Source organism: Gracilinanus agilis, chromosome 3, assembly GCF_016433145.1.
Source record: "Gracilinanus agilis isolate LMUSP501 chromosome 3, AgileGrace, whole genome shotgun sequence".
NCBI classification, from domain to species: domain Eukaryota; kingdom Metazoa; phylum Chordata; class Mammalia; order Didelphimorphia; family Didelphidae; genus Gracilinanus; species Gracilinanus agilis.
This window is the reverse complement of record NC_058132.1, coordinates 629,744,970-629,765,636: the sequence shown is the minus strand read 5'-3', so window position 1 is coordinate 629,765,636 and position 20,667 is coordinate 629,744,970. Positions and strand designations below refer to the sequence as shown.

Genomic DNA, 20,667 nt, shown 5'->3' with positions numbered 1-20,667 from the left:
AATAAGCAGATGTCTTTTTTCTCTCCTTCCTTCTTTTGAAAAAAAATAAGGAAAAAGGAGAGAACATGGATTGTAAGATGTCAGAACATGATGACTGAAAATTGTATCAACATATAATCTGAAAAAAAATAAGAAAAATGAAGCCTTTTTGAGAATCTGGCCAACTAGCACAAATCATCATCACAAAATGAAATTAATTAAAGAATAGCCTCAAAATAAGTAAGTCTGTCAAAACTCTCTTAACTGTTCAACATATCCTGTCGTCAGTTAATGAATAGCATGTAAACTTGCTAATTCCTGCTTTGATTCACACACTTGGAAGTTTTGCCATGATAATAACTCCTCCTCTTTTCTGTTTGGTCTCTAGATGTTTTAGAGCTCTCACTGGGCTTTTTGTGAGTCGAAGTCTTACATGAACAAAAGGATGGGACAGTGACAAAGTCAGTCAGATAGAGAGTCAAGCCAGTTTTTTGTTTTTTTTTAATGGCAGCCTTCTTTGATGATCTTGAGTGATCAGACTAGTCAGCCCTTTAGATGGCATAATGTATGGCAACTCAGCCAGAAGTACATAAAGAGTGATAAATATTGAATGTGGCGCATCAGCCTCTTGCCTAAACTTTGTGATCCCACTTTTAGGATATTCAGAGTTATTTACATTACTATGTATTTTACTTCATCTATACAGCCTATCCCTTTGAAATTAATTAGTTCTAATCTTCATTTTTATAATTATAGGGGATCAATATTGTGGAGGACGACTACAAAGACCTACAGGTTCCTTTAAAACACCTAACTGGCCGGATCGTGATTATCCTGCAGGAGTCACTTGTTTATGGCATATTATAGCCCCAAAGAATCAGGTGAGATTCACTTTTCATAATGTGGAACTAGCTAATATTAGGGAAAAAAACAAACTGTAGATAAGAATGAAGAATCTTTACAATATTTAAATTATCACGGAATCACAGTATATATATCAATCAGAGGAGTGGTCATCTAGCTTCTGTTTGGAAACCTCCAAAGATGGAGAATCTACCTTCTCTCAAGTCAGCCCATTTCAATTCTGGACAGTAATAATTATTAGGAAGTTTTCCCTGATATTGAGCCTTAATTTATGTCTTAGAAACTCTCACATACAGTTCCCAGTTCTCTCTTTCTGGACTAGTTAATATCCCTTTAAAGTCTGTGAACAGCCCTTTAATCAGCTGGGCTGCACGATAGAGCACTAAGTCTAGATTTGGGAATCCCTAGTTCAAATCCAGCTTCAGTCACTAACTATGTGACGTGGGGCAAGTATTTAATCTCTGTCTGATCAAAATTCCTCCTCTGTAAAATAAATATAGTAATGGTACCTACTTTCTGAGATTGCTGTGAAGATCGAATAAGGTAACACAGCTCTCTCTTCTGCATCTCGGGGATCAGGGGTGTGATACCCCAAAGATCAGGAAAATCACATAAAAATGTTTTCCACTCCCTTTGTACCAGAGAAAAAAATCTGAATTTTTTCTTTTTCTTTTTTGGAGTGTTTATGGTACCTTTGTTGTAAATTTTGGATTGAGTATTTGGTTATAGGTTCTATGTCAGTGATGGCAAACCTATGACACGTGTGTTAGCACTGACACACGTAGCCATTTTTGATGACATGCAGCCACATACAGAGAAGTCTAGGGTCGCATGCTGAGTTGAAAAATTTGCTGTAGTGTAGTGTAGACACTGTGCACTATAGATGACAATTCTACCTATATTAATTTACCTTGTTTGGTTTATTAAATAGTTATATATTACAATTATACATTTTTGTTAAACTATAAATATTGTGAAATTATGGTTTTTTTTCTCACAGTGACACATTACCCAAGTTATGCTCGGTTTTTTGATGAATTTTGACACACCAAGCTCAAAAAGTTGCCCATCACTGCTCTATGTACATCATTGTAAATATTTTTTATCTTTAGCATCTGGCAGTTTTCGTATTCTTTTCTCAAACTGTAATTTAACTTTAAAAAATAAATTGCGCATAATGATGCTATTAAAAGATAAAATATGTTGATATTATACAATATTATATGCATATTTTATGCATTTCTGAGTTTCTAAACTTTTTCTGTATTGTCTTCTGGCTTTCACATGTTATCTGTGGCTTCCACAAAACTCCCTTAAAATTCCCATTTAATTTCTGACCCGTTTAAATGCTGACCCACAATAAATTGCAATTGCAATGGGGAAAGTCATGTATGTAGATGTAGAAGGGATACCTGTATTTGTAAAGCAATGAGCACAGAGCCTGGCATGTAGGAGGCAGTTAAATGCTTGGCTCCTTCCTTCAGGTACTTAAATGCAGCCATCATATCTCCCCGGAATCTTCTCTTCTCCAGCATAACCATGCCCAGTTCCTTCAGCTGGTCCTCATATAGCATGACCATAAGGCCCTTTACCATTCTAATTGTCCTTCTCTCTACACCAGTGATTCCCAAAGTGGGCGCTACCGCCCCCTGGTGGGTGCTTCAGTGATCCAGGGGAGCGGTAATGGCCACAGATGCATTTATCTTTCCTATTAATTGCTATTAAAATTTTTTAAAAATTAATTTCCAGGGAGCTAAGTAATATTTTTTCTGGAAAGGGGGCAGCAGGCCAAAAAAGTTTGGGAACCACTGGTCTATGCTATTGAGCTGATCAATTTCCTTCTGAAACTATGGTACCCAGAACTGAATATTATTAATATTCCAGAAGAGACTTCATGAGAACAGAGACAATTATCTCCCTATTCCTAGAAACTGCTGCTTTTAATGAAGTCCAAGATGATAACTTAAAAAAAAAAATCTGAGTGGTCCAACTAATCAGAATCACACAACAGTGTTGGGTGTGTCCACACTGCCAGAAGACTATAAAGAATGATAAATAATGATAAGTAGTGAACAGGTCAAACCAGCTTCATAAATTAGCTTTCTTAACAACAACAACAACAAATACTACTACTACTACTACTGCTATTACTACTGCTACTACTACTACCTAACTCCATAACATTCCTCTCATTTCCAATTTTAGTAATTTTTAAAAAATCCTTACCTCCTATCTTAGAATCAATACTAAATATTGGTTCCAAGGCAGAAGAGCAGTAAGGGCTAAGCAATGGAGTTAAGTGGCTTGCCCAGGGTCACACAATTAGGAAGTGTCTGAGGCCATATTTGAACCCAGGACTTTCTATCCATGTAATTTTTTCTAACAAGGAAATGAGGGTAGTCTGGAATCACTTGTTTTTAATGAAACCATGATGCCTCTTTGAAATCACCATTTTTCTTTCTTGTTCGTCAATTATATTCTTAATGTTCTATTCTAGAAGTTTCTTAGGAATTAGAATCAAACCTTACTTGTAAACCTGTTGTTTCTAGATTCTGTTCTCTTCTCCCTTTTAAAAATTAAGACATTTGCTCTTTCCCAATCTTGTGGTACCTCGTTTGTTTTTCATGAGTTTTAAATATCGCCAACATTGGCTTGACATGTCCATCTATCTGCCTATTGTTTCAGGACTCAAAGACATAGTTCATCTAAGCCAGGTGACTTGAATTCATCAAGGACAACTGGTTGCCTTTTTATCTCCTTACTCATGTTAAATATCAACTTCCTGTTAGTCATTTTTGTTCTGTCATTCATAGAACCAAGAACATTCTCCATTGCACTATAAAGTTGTATATTTATACTCAATCTAAATTCTCAAATGGATCTGGGATAACACTGACTTAGCTATATTTTCTTCATTGAGGCAGATGCAATTCCATCCATGTCTTCCTAGCCTGAATGACTCATTCATTTTTCCCCATAAATATGCCATGGGAGGGGGAGTCCACCTAACATTCTAAGGAACTTCCTCACCTTCACATGACAGCCAGAAAATGCACGTGCATTTCTCTTCTTAAGAACTGCTTTGAACATAGAGTGGGCAGCTTTATGTAATAGGAAATTAAATTTGCGCAATGTAAAGATATTGTATGTATCTCACAGGGAGGAAAGAAGAAACAACTCCAATCTCTTCTCACCAACCCTTCTCCAAGGGAGATTTTAATTATTGTCAGGAAAGAAATCAGAACAATGGGGCAGTGTAGGGCCACTTTGCTCTCCTCAAAGAGAGGAAGTACTGGGATAAAATTATATGTATTTTCTCCTTTAAATATTCTTAGTCTAAAGGGGGAACTCTAAGATTCATGCCAAACTCCTAATAGTTATTCATGAATGGGGAAAGGGAAGGCCCAAGTTTTATATCTAAGATTTGATCCCATTTCCCAGCACATACCAGTTCTACAATAAATGCACATACAACAAATAGCAAAGTAACCCATTTATCAAAGTCAATGGCAAAACAGAAATCAGAGAAAGTCTACTTATAAAAATATACATCAACTGCAGATTCAATGATAATCTTTGAGAGTGAAGTAACAACTCAACCAAGAGAGAGTTCTAGATCTTACCCAAAGGGAAGTCCTCTGAAGTCTTTATTATAGCAAATTTTTCCCATTTTTGGCCTGAAAAGAGATTGGCATCTGAAATCTTTTCCCTCAAAACTAGAAGCCGGGAGATACCTGGATCCCTCTCCTCCCATGTCTTTACTCCCTTCCATCCTCTCATTCAGGTATGGGGCATTGATCTCCATCAGTCAGAGAGAATCCCATACCAATGAGCTTTGGATTTGGTTTATATTTGTAATTAGAACGATTCACAAAACAAAAGAGGGAAAGGGATGGCTGAATTGGCTTCTCTCTGCCTTCAACTCTAACACAACTCACTGCCTCTCATTCAGGATGAGTTGGAGGTAAACTAGGCTCCTCAGCTACCGATCATATTTAGCATGTGGCTTTTCAATGTTCTTTGAGAGAAATAATCATTGTATGTCTTTGTATGCACTTCTGTGTGTGTATACACATACTTTTTTTTAAGCAGTGAAGTCAGAGGCTGGATTCCCCAGAACCTCTTTGGACCCTCTCATCTGGTGATTCTGTGATTATTTTAAGCATGTATGCAAGAAAAAAGTACAGCTACATCTTGTTCTTCTCTTATTTAATCTGACCTTGTCCTAGGTGTGGCCAGGACTACTAATCCCAAGCAAAGAGGGAAATGCAAGTCTTCCATGGCAACAAAAAATAAAGCCTTTTTGGGCCAGAGTAGAGAATGAAGTCATACAAAGGAAATAATAAGAACAAGAATAAGAATAAGAATAATAAGAATAATAACCATAATGATGATAAGAATAATAGCATTTATATGATACTTTGAGGTTTGAAAAACTCTTTTATTTATGTTACCTTATCTGATCCTCATAACAACTGATACTAAATTTTCAACAGAAAGACCAAGAAAAGTCAGAGTCAAAGGCTTGTTACATAAACTGTATATACCAAAATGATTGGCAGGAGGGAAGCAATAAGATCTGAGAGTGGAGGCAGAAACCAAAAATAAAGACTAAAGCAAGGGTGGCCAACCTGGAAATAGAGAAATCAGTGAAGACAAGCAATATAGTATCATGGGAAGAGGAATGAATTTGGAGTCAGAAGACATGGGTTCAAATCCCAACTCTGCTATGTACCTTATCACTGAATCTCTCAGAGCTGTATCTAGCTATCATTTCATCTATGCAGGAGGAAATTGGACTTGCTATGTAAGGGTTCTTTCTATTCTTGGAAATTATTACTGTCATTTTAATATTAATACTACTGTCAAAGTCAGAACTTGTTCAAGAAGCCTATAATAATTTACCACATTTCTTGTACCTGTTGGTTTTTGACTAGCACTGACAGCCAGGGCTGCCTAACTCACCTCCAAATCTTCCTGGATGGGAGGGAAGGAGAGCAGGGGGAAAAAACCAGCCTCTCGTGTTTCATGAATCCTTACAGTTACAAGTTTAACTTTCTATTGTACAAAGCTGATATATTCCAATATTCAAAACAATTCTTAAGAAAAGTAACAGGATCCCAAAGCCAGGAGAGATCTTAGTTATCTAGAGAGCAGAACAAAAATCATGTTTTATTTGTTAAAGACAATTAAAATCATCATCCTATGGATAAATTTGAGATGAGCATTTTCCATATTTCTCGTAATAGTCATCATAGCCACCAGTCTCCATTAATGCCCTGCTCTAATGCTTCATACTATCCTGGACATGACCTTGGATATGGAAGGCACAAATTCAGGCAAAGCTTGAAAAAAGCCATCTATTAGAAATGCTTCGAGTCTGAACCATTCTGGCCTTCATCCAAGGATTATTCCAGCTAAGTTTGGAAAAATTTATCACATGGAAGGGACTTGGCCACCCAAATAATGATATATTTTTGCCACAATTTATGAAGACAGTCTATTTAAGTGTAGAGCAATGACGATCTGCATCAAATGAGAGAATTCTGACTCCAAGGATGGAATTTTGCACCCCAAAATCAAAGGTCCTTAATGTGTTAAAGAATAACCATTAAATGATAAGTAATAAAGAGCAGCTAATGAAGCATCGACATCACAAAAAAGCAAACTATGTCTGTTTCTAAAAAAAAAAGAAATTGTAAGCTAGGATTGGTGTGACAGATGGCCCAGAGTTCTTTAAAATGTGTCTTTCATATATTAGATGTTGTACAAGTTCCATGCAGAAAGACTGATTCCTTGCTCCTGAGAGTAAAGGCAGCTTGGATTTCTGGCATTGATTAGTTCATTGATTATTTACATTTGTGTGCTTTCTGGGACTCTGTTTCCATATTTAACATGGAAAAAAAGAGTCAAAATATTCTAGCTCCAAAATGTAGAGGCAGACGAAACCTACATTATAGGACCAGAAATACACCTATTATTTTATGGCGACCATTGCTATGTTGTTCAGTGAATTCTTCAAAACTAGTCTCTTGTTCACATTGTAGGTAGAAGATGTAGCTTGAGATTAATATTGGGAAATATTTCCCAATATGAATCCCAATATTTTCATTAATGGATAAATCAAGTCAGAATAACATTGATGCTGATCACTGGTTTTCAGAGTGTGATCTGGAGATCTATGAGACTCTTTCAGAGGACCCAGAAGATCAAAACAATTTCCATAATAATACTAAGACAACTTAATTTTTATATGGTAAATATTAATAGATAATTCATATATACAGAAGTTCTCTGGGAGGATCTTAACGATTTTTAAGGGTCTGAAGAGATCTCAAGTACAAAAACGTTTGAGAACCAATATTTGTTGATAAGAAACAAAAACTTTGTTCATGATCCTGAAATCTACTTTCATTTTAATAACAAAATTTGAGAATGTATTAATAAATGCTCCTAGATTTTATAATCTACAATGAAAGATTTTCTGCTTACTATTATGGTGTTATTACTGAACACTATAATATTTTATAAATTAAATTAGGTTTTAGGAAATGTAATTTGAGTTATATGAATAATCCTTTGAAATTTAATAGGTCATTTTTTCACCCTATTATAGGTTTAAATATCTTAGGATACCCAGGTTCTGAGCTATTTAATTGGTCTCACACATTATCTATTAGAATTCTTTTATTATTCTCTCTATGGCTAAATTCTACTTCTTTTGTGTATTTATATCCAATTTATAAACTCTTTTATTTTGTTAATGTAATTTTTGGCTGGGATCTCTTGAATTTTTAAACATGAGAGAAGCTTTTGAAATCACTGGGAACCCTCTTCAGAAGAGAATATATGATGGAAAAAGTGGGTCTTGAATAATTTAGCAGTACTTTCTCATCCTATGAAATCTATGGGATATTTCCTGTGTTTAAGGCTCATTGAAAGAATGCCCCCTTTCCTTTTCTTTTCTTATATCATTTCAAAAGTACTGCCCCCTATCCCCTCCAAATGGTGAATTTCCAAGTCTAAAGATAGGAACTTAATTTTTAGTAGTCCATTGAACATTATTTTATTTGTAACTTTTGAGAAGTCATAGCATATAGATAAACCCAAAACATTAATAATACACTATAAGGTAACCTTATAAATAAGTCATCCACCCGCTCTCTTCATGCCCTGCCCACTCCCTCAGTCATACCCAGGGGTGGGGCATCAGAAGAACCTGGCTGCCTTTCAAGTCTAAACAGCTTCAGAGAAGAACTTAATTTCAGTTTGTTGTGCTTGTGTCTGACACTTCATGATTCCATTCGGGGTTTTCTTGGCAAAGATACCTGGAGTTCAAATTTAGCCTCAGATACATAGTAACTATGTGACCATAGGCAAGTCACTTAACCTTGTTTGCCTCAGTTTCTTCATCTGTAAAATGAGCCAGAGAAAGAAATGGCAAACCATTCTAGTATCTTTGCCAAGAAAACTCTTAAAAAAGGGTGGAGAGTCAAACATGACTGAACAAAACAACAAAAACTAGGGATAATGCTCCTTCACCCACAAGCACATTCCAGTTGTCAGAGTAGGTCAGTCAACATTTATTTAGCCTATACTATATGCCAAGGACTGGGCTAAGCTTTATTGATACAAAGCAAGGAAGATCACAGTCCCTGCCCTCAAGGGGAGGGCTCCCATTCTAATGGGACAGACAACACGCAAACAACAAAGTACATACCAGATATTAACAGAATAAATGGAAAATAATCTCAGAGTGAAGGTCCTGGAGGAGTGGGGGAAAGAAGGAAAGAGAGAAGACCAGGAAATAACTCCTGCAGGAATTGTTTGTGAGCTGTCTTGAAGGTATCACCATGAAAGGGTTCTAATGAGATTAGAGAGGGAGTTGGAACAGGAGAATGGGAGTGGGCAGCTGGAGCCTTTAGGATGGGATTTAAGTAGGAAAGGTTCACAGGGAGAGTGGTTTCATTGGCTGGACAAATAGGTTTGGCATGAGAGAGTGAAAACCAGATGGGAAATGCCCTGTAACATGAAAGTAAGGGGTGGAGTAGTGAAAACAGTGGCAGGAGTCCAATGGGGCATTGCACAGTGGAAATGAGCTGCCATCTTTGTTCTGGTTGCCATAATCTTTCTCTTATCCCACACTGTATACCATTGTGGAATGAGCTATAAGATCAAATTATGTCCTGTACAACTTTTTAAGAGTTTATTATTTTTATTTCTTTTATATATTAGATATACTTATATAATACATATATTTATACATATATTTTTCTTTTATATTTAAATATATTTATTTCTTTAGGTAACAAGTATTTTTTATTAAGCTGACCCTCCCACTGCTTCTATTAATTAATTAAATATTCTCAATTGAGCAAATTAAACAAAATAGGCCTTCCTCCCCCCAAAATTCCTCAATATTTTAGCTGTATAATCAGGGATAAAAATAATTCCCACGTTATCCATGCCTGAAAATGTATGTCTCTCTGAATATGTAAGTTCATCACCTTTTTGCCAGGAAGTAAGTCATCCTATTTCATCTTCATCCTTTTGGACTCCATGGCTTATCATTGCATCCATTAATTGTAATATCTTTCACGTTGTTTTTGCTCCATGATGTTCTTATCATTGTCTAGATTGTCCTCCTCCTCCTCCATTCCGTTGTCTTGGCTTTGCATCAGTTTGTGGGGGTCTTCCCAGTGTCCTCTGAAACAGCCTGTTTTTGTCCCTTTCTTAGCATAGAAATACTGCATTACATTCAAACTAAAACTATTACAGCATTTCAGAGTCCTGGGTTACTGAACTCCTTCTACTTCCTATTGGGAAAGAGAATGCCCTAGGACAGTCCCTGGATAAACTGAGGCATTGGACATCATGGCACTTACTCTGCAAGATGCAAGAGGCTCTTGGAGGAAGACAGTAATGAAAGAGATATAATCCTTGCCCTCCAAGACCTTGCAATTTATGTTCTTCCTCTCCCAACGCACACACACACACATATGTATGTGCTATATTTCTTCAGGTACAACTTCTTCTTGATATCTAGCCCCTTTTTTCTGTGTTCCTTCCACTTCATTTCTTTTTGAAGAAACTTGGCCTCTACCACCTCTCACTGTGACTTTCTAGAATTCCAGGGAGCTTCTGATTTTGGATCCATCGCTTCATTTGCTTTCATTCTTTGTCTCTAACTGACCCAAGGGCTGACCCTCCCTTTTCTGGTAACTTGATATTGAGTAGTTTGTATGCAAACATTCTTGTAACCCACAGGGATTACATGTAAGCTTAAATTCGTTTATATAAAACATAGATTAAATAAGCTACAAAAAACATTTTCCCTGAATCCAGGACTGAAGTTTCCTGAACTACATTCTAGTAAAGTTCGTTCCTTCTGCATCACAAATACTTCCAATTTATACCCTCCACTTAGCTCGAATGAGACAATATTTGTAAAGTGCTTAGCACTGTGCCTGGCACATAGCAGGTGCTATAGAAATGCTTACTCCCTCCGTCTTCTCTCCCCTAGATGATCTCTTGAGTGGCATCTATTTGGTTATCTCTACATCAACTTAACTCTTCTCTGCCTTAGAATGAAAATCACTCCCTGCGCCACCCTTCTTTTGCCATTGATTTATTTTATGCATAATATTTGCCCCGTCCATTCTCCAAAACAAGGTGCCACTTTCCCTGAGATCTTTAATGTATGGGCTTCACTGACAGCAGAGTTATGGAAGATTAATTTCAGCAAACACAGGTAGGGACAGCATCTTCCTAATAAAAATAGCTCATAGACATCAGAACTCTGAGCATGCAAATTGAAACAAAAACTATGATCACAACATGCTCGGTTTCCATGTGGTTAATCTCTCCTGGTTTGACTATGAGGTCTATTGCCTGGTAAAGGTTCTTTAAGTCTTCCTTGTTAGGAATCCTACATTTTTCTCCCTTGATTTCTCCTGAATGATCTCCTTAGTACAATGACCAACATCCTCCTCCAAGCAATCCTGTCCCATCCACCACAAAATCCCATGTGCTTCTATAGGTTATAATCTGCACAACCCTCCTTAATGAATGTACCTTAATGGAGAGTATGAAATCATGAAAGCACTTTCCTTCCCTTTCTCATGCCCTTCCCATCCTGGCAATACAGCATCAATGAAGAGAGCTTCTGTCCCCACTGTTCAATTTCCTAATTGAAACCATCAGCCTCCAGTTTTAGATAGCCTCACAAAAGAGGAAGGGCAGCTAGGTGGTACCGTGGATATAGAGTGCTGGGCCCAGAATCAGGAAGACTTATGTCCCTAAGTTCTAATCTGGCCTCTTTCCCTCTCTCTCTCTCTCTCTCTCTCTCTCTCTCTCTCTCTCTCTCTTTCCCTCTCAATATATATATATATATGCATATATATATTATAGCTGTATGACCATGGACAAGTCACTTAACCCCATTCACCTCAGTTTCCTCATCTGTAAAATGATCTGGAGAAGGAAATGGCAAACCACTCCAGTATCTTTGCCAATAAAACCCAAATGGGGTTGCAAAGAGTCAGCCACAACTGAAAAGAATAAATAATAACAACAACAAATACAAAAGAGAAATGTCCTGTCTGGAGTCCAGTTAAAATTCCTACTTCCCCAACCCCTCAACCCTCAAATACTAGAGACATCCTTTCTCACTGACTAAAAAAAGTAGTTCAGATCCTGACTCAGATGACTCATAAAATTATGCCTTGGACTCTACTCCTACAAAATGTCTAGTGACCACTATCAGCCATACTGATAACACGGTGGCACAGATAGAGCACTAGGTTTGGAATCAGGAAGACTCTTCCTGAGTTCAAATCTGTCCTCAGACACTTACTAGCTGTGTGACCCTGGACAAGTCATTTAACTTTATTTGCTCTAATTCCTTATCTATAAAATGAGATGGAGAAGAAAGTGGCAAAGCACTCCACTATCTTTGCCAAGAAAACCCCAAATGAGGTCAAAGAATCCAACACAACTGAACACCAAAAGTCTAACAATGTGTGACACTATTGATGGAAGAGACCCCCTTCCCCCCGCTGGATAATCTAGGATATGACAGACCTTTGAAGATGGAGTCCAGGCAAAAAAAAGGCTACCAGACAGACTGGATCCCTTACAATAGCTCAGAACTCAGTGATGAGTGACAAGAAGAAGCAGTGGCTTATGAAACATTTTCCTCACAACAACCTAATGTAGGTAGTAGTTCAGATATTGTTATCTCCATTTTCTGGATTGGGAAACAGGTTCAGAGAGATGAAGTGACTGTCTTCAGGTCACAAGCTAATGACTGTCAGAGCTAGCTTACAAGTTTAGTTTGGTGGGACTCTTAGTCAACCTTTTTGTCCCACTAGAGCACAACTGACTACTTCAGTCCATTCCAAACAGTGAGTCATGACTTAGCTCGGAACAGGAGACTTTATGAGTCAATTTGTCAAGCAGCTTACTAGAATTAAGCGTGGACTTATAAGAGGGGACTGGATTCATCCCTGCTTACTCTGATTGGGTAGTCTTCTCACTATGGATAATGGGTTTTAGACGTGTCTCCCAGGAACTGTTCTGGTAGCTTTGTTCCACCTTTTTCCCCAAACAAATCTCACTCAGACCCCCATAGATGATCTGTCTCTAGGAACCAATTCACTAAGGAGGCATCTGGTCCCACAAAATCCTTTTGGAATGGGCCAAGAGGCTGATGTACTTGTACTGTGGGTGAGCGGGCTATGACTAAAGCATCTACCCTTCTTGGGAATAAGAAGAAAACACGAGGGGGTCAGGGGAGTACAAATGGGTCACACGGTGCTGAGGTCACCTCTCTTGTGTTCCTTCTCACTAGGCAGAACTAGTTCGTACCTTATTCTTGCTAGTGAATCTCAGCTTCTTTAACTGTCAAGTCCTTTGGATTTTGGACCAAGTGGACTCCAGTGAGATTTTGAACTTCACATTGGTCTGACTTAGAATTGGGAGGAGGGACCAACTTTGTATCCCTCCTGTAACTATTGGAACTATTGATTGGTGACTTCTCTTCCTAGGCACAGTTGCTTGATGTTATGTGTTGTAAGAACTGACACATATATTTAATAAATGCTTGCTTGCTTGCTTGATTGTGTAGATCTCAATCTTTGGAAACTCTGCCCCCACCCCCACCCCAGCACCTCACCAGCTTCTTCTTTTCCGCGGTGGTGCTAAGATGCAGTCGTTGGTTCAATATGTCCTGCAGATTGTTTTCAGGGATTCAGGTTATAGTCCAGGCAGATGCATATCTTTCTCTAACTACAAATGAATCAGTAATTTTCTAATGTATTCAGCACTTGGAAACCTGGCACTTAATCCTTATTAAAAATACTGGTATTGGGACAGCTCCATTATTTGGTCATCTGAGGAAGTTATGGGACAGATGAGGACATACACATGTCCAAGTCCACCAAGAAACTCTATGTTTCCCTTCTTGTTTGTTGTTCAGTCATTTTATGTCCAAGTCTTTGGGACACCATTTTTGGTCTCCTTGGCAGAGATACTGGAGTGATTTTCCATTTCCTTCTGTAGTTCATTTTACAGAAAAGGAAACTGAGGCAATTAGGGTTAAATGACTTGCCCAGGATCAACTGTTTAATAGGTCTCTGAGGTGACATTTGAACTTATCTTACAGACTCCAGACCCAGTGCTCTATCCTCTGCACCATGCAGATGCTCCTCCTTATTTTGTACATTCCTTCTCCCCCCAAAATAATAACAATCATAGCTGACATTGATATAACACTTCCAAGTTTGTAAAGCTCTCACATGTGATCTTCACCATAGCCCTGTGAAGTAAGTACCATATGTATTATTGTTGTGGTTGTTGCTATTCCCCTCTTACAGATGAGGAAGCCAGAATTTAGAATGATTAAATGGCTTTGTCCTTGGTCAATGTTGGGGAAGGGAACAAACATTTATTAAGCCTCTGCTCTGTTTCAGGCACCATGCTAAACACTTGCTATTATTGCATTTGATTGTCAGAACAGTCTTAGAAGGTATGTGTGATTATGATCTTCATTTTATAGTTGGGAAAACCGAGGCAGGCTGTTTAAGTGATTCAGGGTCGCACAGCTAGTATCTAAAGTGAGATCTGAATTCAGATCTTCCTGACACCATACCCAGAACTCTAACCACTATACCACCAATTTGCCTCAAACACCTCACTCCCTTCCCTGTTGTCTCTGAGTACTTTATAATGGAGTATCACCTAGTTGTTCCTCTCATTGATGATCCATCTCCAAATTCCAGGTATTTTCACTGACCGTCTCCCATGCTCTCCTATTCATCATTTCCTCCTGGCTTCCAAGTCCCAACCAAAGTCCCACCTTCTACAAGAAGCCCTTCTTTGTTCTCCATTGTCATGCCTGTAGGTCCAGAGCTTCATCTACCTTGCCACTTAGCTATCTCTGAGGCTGTCGGCTGACTCCTTTGAACTCATGTCTCTAATTCTAAATGCTGTACTCATTTCACTATACCTTGGTGATTTGTGGTTAGAGCATCCATAAGACCCTTAGCCCTGAGAACAGGGGCTGTCCCATTGTAGTGGGATGACATCTGGATGTCACTGCCAGACAGCACAGCTGTGGAGGATTAACAAAGACACAGATGGCTGGCAATTCTACCTCCATAGAAGAACAGCCCTTGGGCCACAAAGTTTGGAGACTGTACGGCCAGCCCCTGGCTCCAAGAGCTCCAGAACTGACTCCCACAGAGTTGATCTCTCTATGTGTCCTGTTTCCTGGACCTTCTTTGTCAGAAAATCTAATCCAGTGCCCTCTTCTTTTCTCTTGGAGGAACTTTGTTGGTATAATTCAGTTCCTAGAATCATCCACCTCAGTGTGAGCTGTTGGCACCATTCAAGCCACCCTCAAGGTGCCTGTTGATGCCGCACTCCCACCCCAACTGACCAACAGCTTATAGTGGGATGGCCTGATCATGTCATAATGCCTTCTATAGGTGCACTTCAAGAAAGTGAATGACTCTTTAACCTTGACCTATGCAAGCAAATTCATCACACAGTTCTTTTACTCAACATGTTCTCTAAAATAAATACAATCTTTCTTCTGACTGAAATTCACATATAATTCCTCCCATCCAGGGATTTGAACCATTGGAGTATAACTTCAGGGGCAGCATGACATAGAGCACTGGACCTGGAGACTATGGGTTCAAATCCTGCCTGAGACACTTTCTGGATGTGGCCAAATTACTTAACTTCTCTGATCCCCTTCTTTTTCCTCATCTGTAAAATGGGGATCATCATGGTACTTACTTATCTCACCTTAAATATTATGAGAGTTAGCTGTAGTCAGGAAGACTTGAATTTAAATCCTACCTCAAATATTTACTGTGTGATCCCCAGGCAAGTCATTTAAACTCCATCTGTCTCAGTTTCTTCATCAATAAATTGAGGATAACAATAGCACCTAATTCCCAAGGTTATTGTCACTATCCAATAAGACAATATTTGTAAAGTGCTTTGCAAACCTTGAAGTACTAGATAAATGCTATCATCATCACAATTATCATCATCTTTATCACCATCATTCTCATTATATCGATTGGATTATGAATCAGGATCCCCAGTCACTAACTGTTCTTCCTCAGTGAAGCCAATCTTCATGTTGAATCTTCTCCTGAATTTAGCTTCCTTTCCTCCTGCAAGCTCCTTAGGCTGTCATCATCACAGAGGACCTAATCCCCTGGTACCCTGTCACTCCCAGTTTTCCAGGAGAAGTTGAGGAGGATTATTGTACATAAGGTCTCAGCTCAGATATGGATTAGACTAGATGACCTCTGAGGTCAATTTAATTTAATTCTTTACATACTTAACTGCGTACCTGAATATAAATCTCATCACTTCTGGCTGTGCTACATCCTGAATTCATTGCTTTTTGTTCCTTTGTTCTAGAAACTGACTAATATTCTTTGTATCTGCCATCTTGGTCTTGATCACCTCCAACACTGCTCCTCTCTCTCAGCATTTCTCCTTCACCCACCCATCCCAGCAATTTTCAGAATTTCTAGCACTGATTTTTAATTTTTCCACAGACTCATTTCATTGACTACCTTGGTCAGGGTAGAGAAATGCCCCAAGCAAAGAAACCTAGCTAGCCTCCAATAGCCTTGTATTGACCCCATTGGCTTCTTGACTCCTCTCCTGGGATGTTAACTCACCCTTATGGTACTGGGTACCCTCAGGTTATGATGGAACAGACTTATTTGTCTCTCCAAAAGTCAGAAGATGGACCAATGAGCGGAAGTTAGAAGGCAGAACTCAGCTATGATTTGAGAAGTTTCTAGCAATTAGAGTTATCCAAAAAATGGGATGGATTCTCTTGCTAGTAGTGCCTTTTCTTGTCACTGGAAGTGATCTAAGGATGTATGACTACATTCTGCAGAGTGTCCAGCAATTGAAGAAACATTTACGTGTTTGTTATGTCAAAAGTACTGTGTGTTGATGCTGGGAATTCAAAGATGAATATCAACACAGCCTCTGCTTTCAAAGAACTTAAACTCTAATCGAATGTGCTCATGTATCAGATAGCAACATTGGATTTAACCTCAAAGGTCCTTTCCAGCTCTGAGATCCTATAATTATGTGTTTAAGTCCATCAAAAATCATTCATTAAGAGCTATTATCTGCCAGGCACTGTACTAAAGAAAGGGAAAAGACAAGCCCTGCCCTCAAGAAACTTAAAGTCTAATAGGGGAAAGAACAGGCATTTACAAACAAGATATATGCACACAAAAAAATATTGATGATCTCAGAGTGAAGATACTAAGATTAAGGAGAACTGACAACAGCTTTTTTACGGAAGGTGGGACTTGAAGGAAGCCAGGGAGTACAAGAGAAGCTGTAGATGAAAAAGTGATAGGTATGGGGGACAGCCAGTGGAAATGGCCAGAATAGAGAGATGGAGGGCCAGGTGACAGGAGCAAGGAGGCCAGTGGACCTGAATGACAAGAACTTTTGGGAGTTTGGGTGGAAGAAAGAAGAAGGGATAAAAAGACTCAAAAGGTCCAGGGTACACATATAAATTTTAATTCCGAGCTCTCGATCCCCCAAAATATTTTTAACTTGTCTCTGTGAATTTGTCACTTGCAAAATAAATATACACCCAATGTCGAAGAAAGGACTCCATTTCTATCCTCCCTGCCCCTCATGTTGACAATGCAGGGGAATGGCCTTGGACAATATTTTTATGAGCGTGATATTCCTTCAGGGGAAAATGAAGGTGAGATAGAATTTCATTTGCTCACTTGAATTGCATTATTCAGTGCTTTTACCACACTGTCAACTAAATAAGATACATGAGCCTTATGCCACACTGAGAAGGCAGCGAATAGCTGTAGCTTCTGTTAACTGCTATTGGAGTGACCTTCTGGAATGATTAAAAATTTAAGAGAACGAATACAATGAAGTTGTTAACCAAATCAAAGAGTTCATGAAATCTAAACAAGCATGACCGAAGGCAGAAAGATCTAAAGAATACCAAAAGGAGTTTCAAAAATAATTATATTTCAGAGGAATCTTAAGCCGAGTCTAGAGACGAGGAAAGGGAGAAATGCAAGCTCACACGAAGTGTCCAGCATCATTCATTTATCTGCTAACTTTGTCCAATGCCGTGCTTTATCTGTAGGTAATCGAGGTCAAGTTTGAGAAGTTTGATGTGGAACAAGATAACTATTGCAGATATGACTATGTGGCTGTATTCAATGGGGGAGAAATCAATGATGCTAAAAGAATTGGAAAATACTGTGGAGACAGACCACCTGCGTAAGTGTTGTTGGTTTATTGTTCCAGCTTCTTCATGACCCGAAACTCATTTCTTCTTAGCTTGTCTGACAGTCTTTTACTTTTCATAACATTTTTTTTTAAGATATTGAACTTACTCTCTCAGATCCGTGCCAAAGCTCTGCTAGAGAAATTACTTTTTAAATAATTCTAAAAGATTTCTACACAACACAAACAATTATAATGTTTGAAAAACTCGTGTAATGAGAGTGTGCTTCCCCCAATGGGCAGGCTCCCTTTGTTATGTTAGTGTTTATGTTAAAAGTGCATATATATACACACACACACACACATTTACATATTTGTATATACATGTACGTTGGTATGTATATGTGTACATACACATACACATACCTATATCATTACATATATATGAGTACACAGGTTGGTATGTACATATACACATATATATCAGCAATTTATATATATATTTAAAATCTTTCTGAGAATCAACTCTGGTCTCAGATACTTACTAGCTATGTGACCCCAGGCAATTCACTTGACCCTCTTTGCCTCAGTTTCCTCATCTGTAAAATGAGCTGGAGAAGGAAACGACCAACCACTCAAGTATCTTTGTCAAGAAAACCCCAAATGGTGTCACAAAGAGTTGAGCACAACTGAAAAGTGACTGAACAACAATATGTATTTGACTCAAGTTACCTCCCCTTCCTTTACAATAGCCTTCTACCACTTCCCAGAAAAAAATCCATTGAACAGAATAGAAACAGAGTAGAAAAGTATTAGCCTGAATTGGGCTGAGTTCTTGCAGAGCCCCCAGATTTCCCATTTTTCAGGATGTCTTGGTTTGTTTTATTATAGTGGAGGATCGGGCGCCATCTTAAATGTTGGAGCCAATGAAACTGGCTGTGCTTTGATCCCCTCTGGTCACAAAGATGGTTCAGAGCTCACACCAAACATTTTTTTTTACACTGCTGTGTTGAATCTGGAGGCTCAACCCCGAGCTTTATGACTTTCAATATACCCTCATCAACAGATCATCCCTAGCCAGATGTTGGCTAGTCGGTATCCTTAAGGAATTTGCTTCACTGAATAGATCAGAATCTTTTAGAATTAGCACATTAGTTCATTCTACATGAATGGCATTATTGAAGGTTTGGAGAATCCTAGAAAATAGGTGGTGACTTCAAGGAGTTTAACTTTTACTCTGAAATGTTGTTTAAAAAATTAATTTCCCTGAAAATCTTGCCTTTACTAATAATTCAAAGGTAAATCTGTCTGACTTAAATGAACATCTGTGAGCTCTTATAGAAGGATTCTGGAAACAGGGAGGGGCTGGATGGACTTGATGACATCTAAAGACCTTTCTAATGCCCCATCTCAAATTCTTTCAGTCCTAGTTTAAAGAGGTTTAAATTCTGAGCCCTTAGTTTAACAGAAATGATAATAGCATTTACAAAGCACTCGGAAGGTTTGCAAAGTGTTATTTGTAAATGTGTTATCTTGTTTTATACTCCCTACAACCCTGTGAGGAAGGTGCTAGTAATATCTCTATTTTATAGATGAGGAAACCAAATCTAAGAGGTTAAATGATTTGTTCAGGCTTATACAGTGAGTGAATATCCAAGGCATGATTCCAATTTAAGCCTTCCTGAGGCCAAGTCCAACATTCTACCCTTTGCACCACCTCATTATTCATTCATTTCAGTCATGTCCAACTGCTTGTGATTCCATTTAGGGTTTTCTTGGCCATAATACTAGAGTGGTTTGTCATTTCTCCTCTCCAGCTCATTTTACAGATGAGAAAACGGAGGCAGACAGGGTTAAGTGACTTGCCCAGGGTCACAGGGATAGTAAGAACCTGAGACCAGTTTTGAACTCAGCCTTCCTGACTCCAGACCTGGGGCTCTATCCACTGTGCCACCTAGTTGTCCTTGGTGTCACCTAGCTGCATCTATTTAAATAATAGCAAGCCAGTTAGGTGGCATAACAGAGAGGATGCTCTGCCTAGAGTCAGGAAAATATGAGTTCAAATCCAGCCTCAAATATTTACAAATCCTGTGACCATGAGACTCTATATGCCTCAGTTTCTTCAACCACAAAATAGGGATAATAACAGTTCATACCTCCCAGAGTTGTTGTGAGGATCAAATAAGATAATAATTGTAAATCTCTTTGCATAGACTCACACGTAGTAAACACTTAATAAATGCTAGCTATTATTGTCATCATCATCATTATCATCATCATCATCATCATCATTAATGGCTCACAGCCATATTTCACAGTAGATAGAGTGCTGAGCCTGGTGTCAGGAAAATATGAATTCAAGTAGGGCCTCAGGCACTAGCTATGTGACCCTGGACATGTCACTTATTCCCTGCCTCATTTTCTTCCTCTGAAAAATATAGACAATAAGAGACATAACTCCCAAGGTCTTTGGAGGATCAAATGAGACAATAATTGAAAAGTGCTTAGGACAGTACCTGGAACATAGTGTTATATTGATGGTTGCTATTATTCTATAACAGTTTAAGGTTTGCACAGGACTTTCCTCACAACCTCACCATAAGGAGAGGTAGGTGGTACAGTGGATGGAGCTCTGGACCTGGAGTCAAGAAGATGAGAAGTTGAGGAAGACCTGAGTTCAAATCAGGTCTCAGACACTTACTGTGATCCTGAAGAACAAGTCCTTTAACCTTGTTTGCCTCAGTTTTCTCACCTGTAAAATGAGGTTGGTAGAAGCAAGATTATCATTCCTTTTTTTATCATTGAGAGAGCAGTGCTGGGCTCAGAGACATCAAATGATGTACTCAGAGTCACACCACTGGTAAGCCTCATGGCCAGGATGGAAACCCATATCTTACAACTACAGTCTAGCATTCTTCTGACCATTCCATGAATTCTCTTCTGAATTCCCAACCTTTAGAGACAAAAGGATGAGCTTCTTCTACAGCATTTCTGCCTGGGACTTTGACATACAATGATATAGCTTTGTCTCTTGAGCTTTCCTCCAGCTAAATATTTTTCCTTACT

The 20,667-nt window shown here is 38.5% G+C and overlaps 1 protein-coding gene across 1 annotated transcript in view; it reads left to right on the top strand.

Moving 5' to 3' along the window:
• The window catches only part of PCOLCE2 (procollagen C-endopeptidase enhancer 2), an 88,599-nt gene that overhangs the window by 47,866 nt on the left and 20,066 nt on the right, over nt 1–20,667 (top strand). The window contains exons 4-5 of the mRNA XM_044667608.1: nt 736–860; nt 17,519–17,655. Coding sequence (XP_044523543.1) covers nt 736–860; nt 17,519–17,655 — 262 coding nt within the window. The remainder of the gene's footprint in view (nt 1–735; nt 861–17,518; nt 17,656–20,667) is intronic.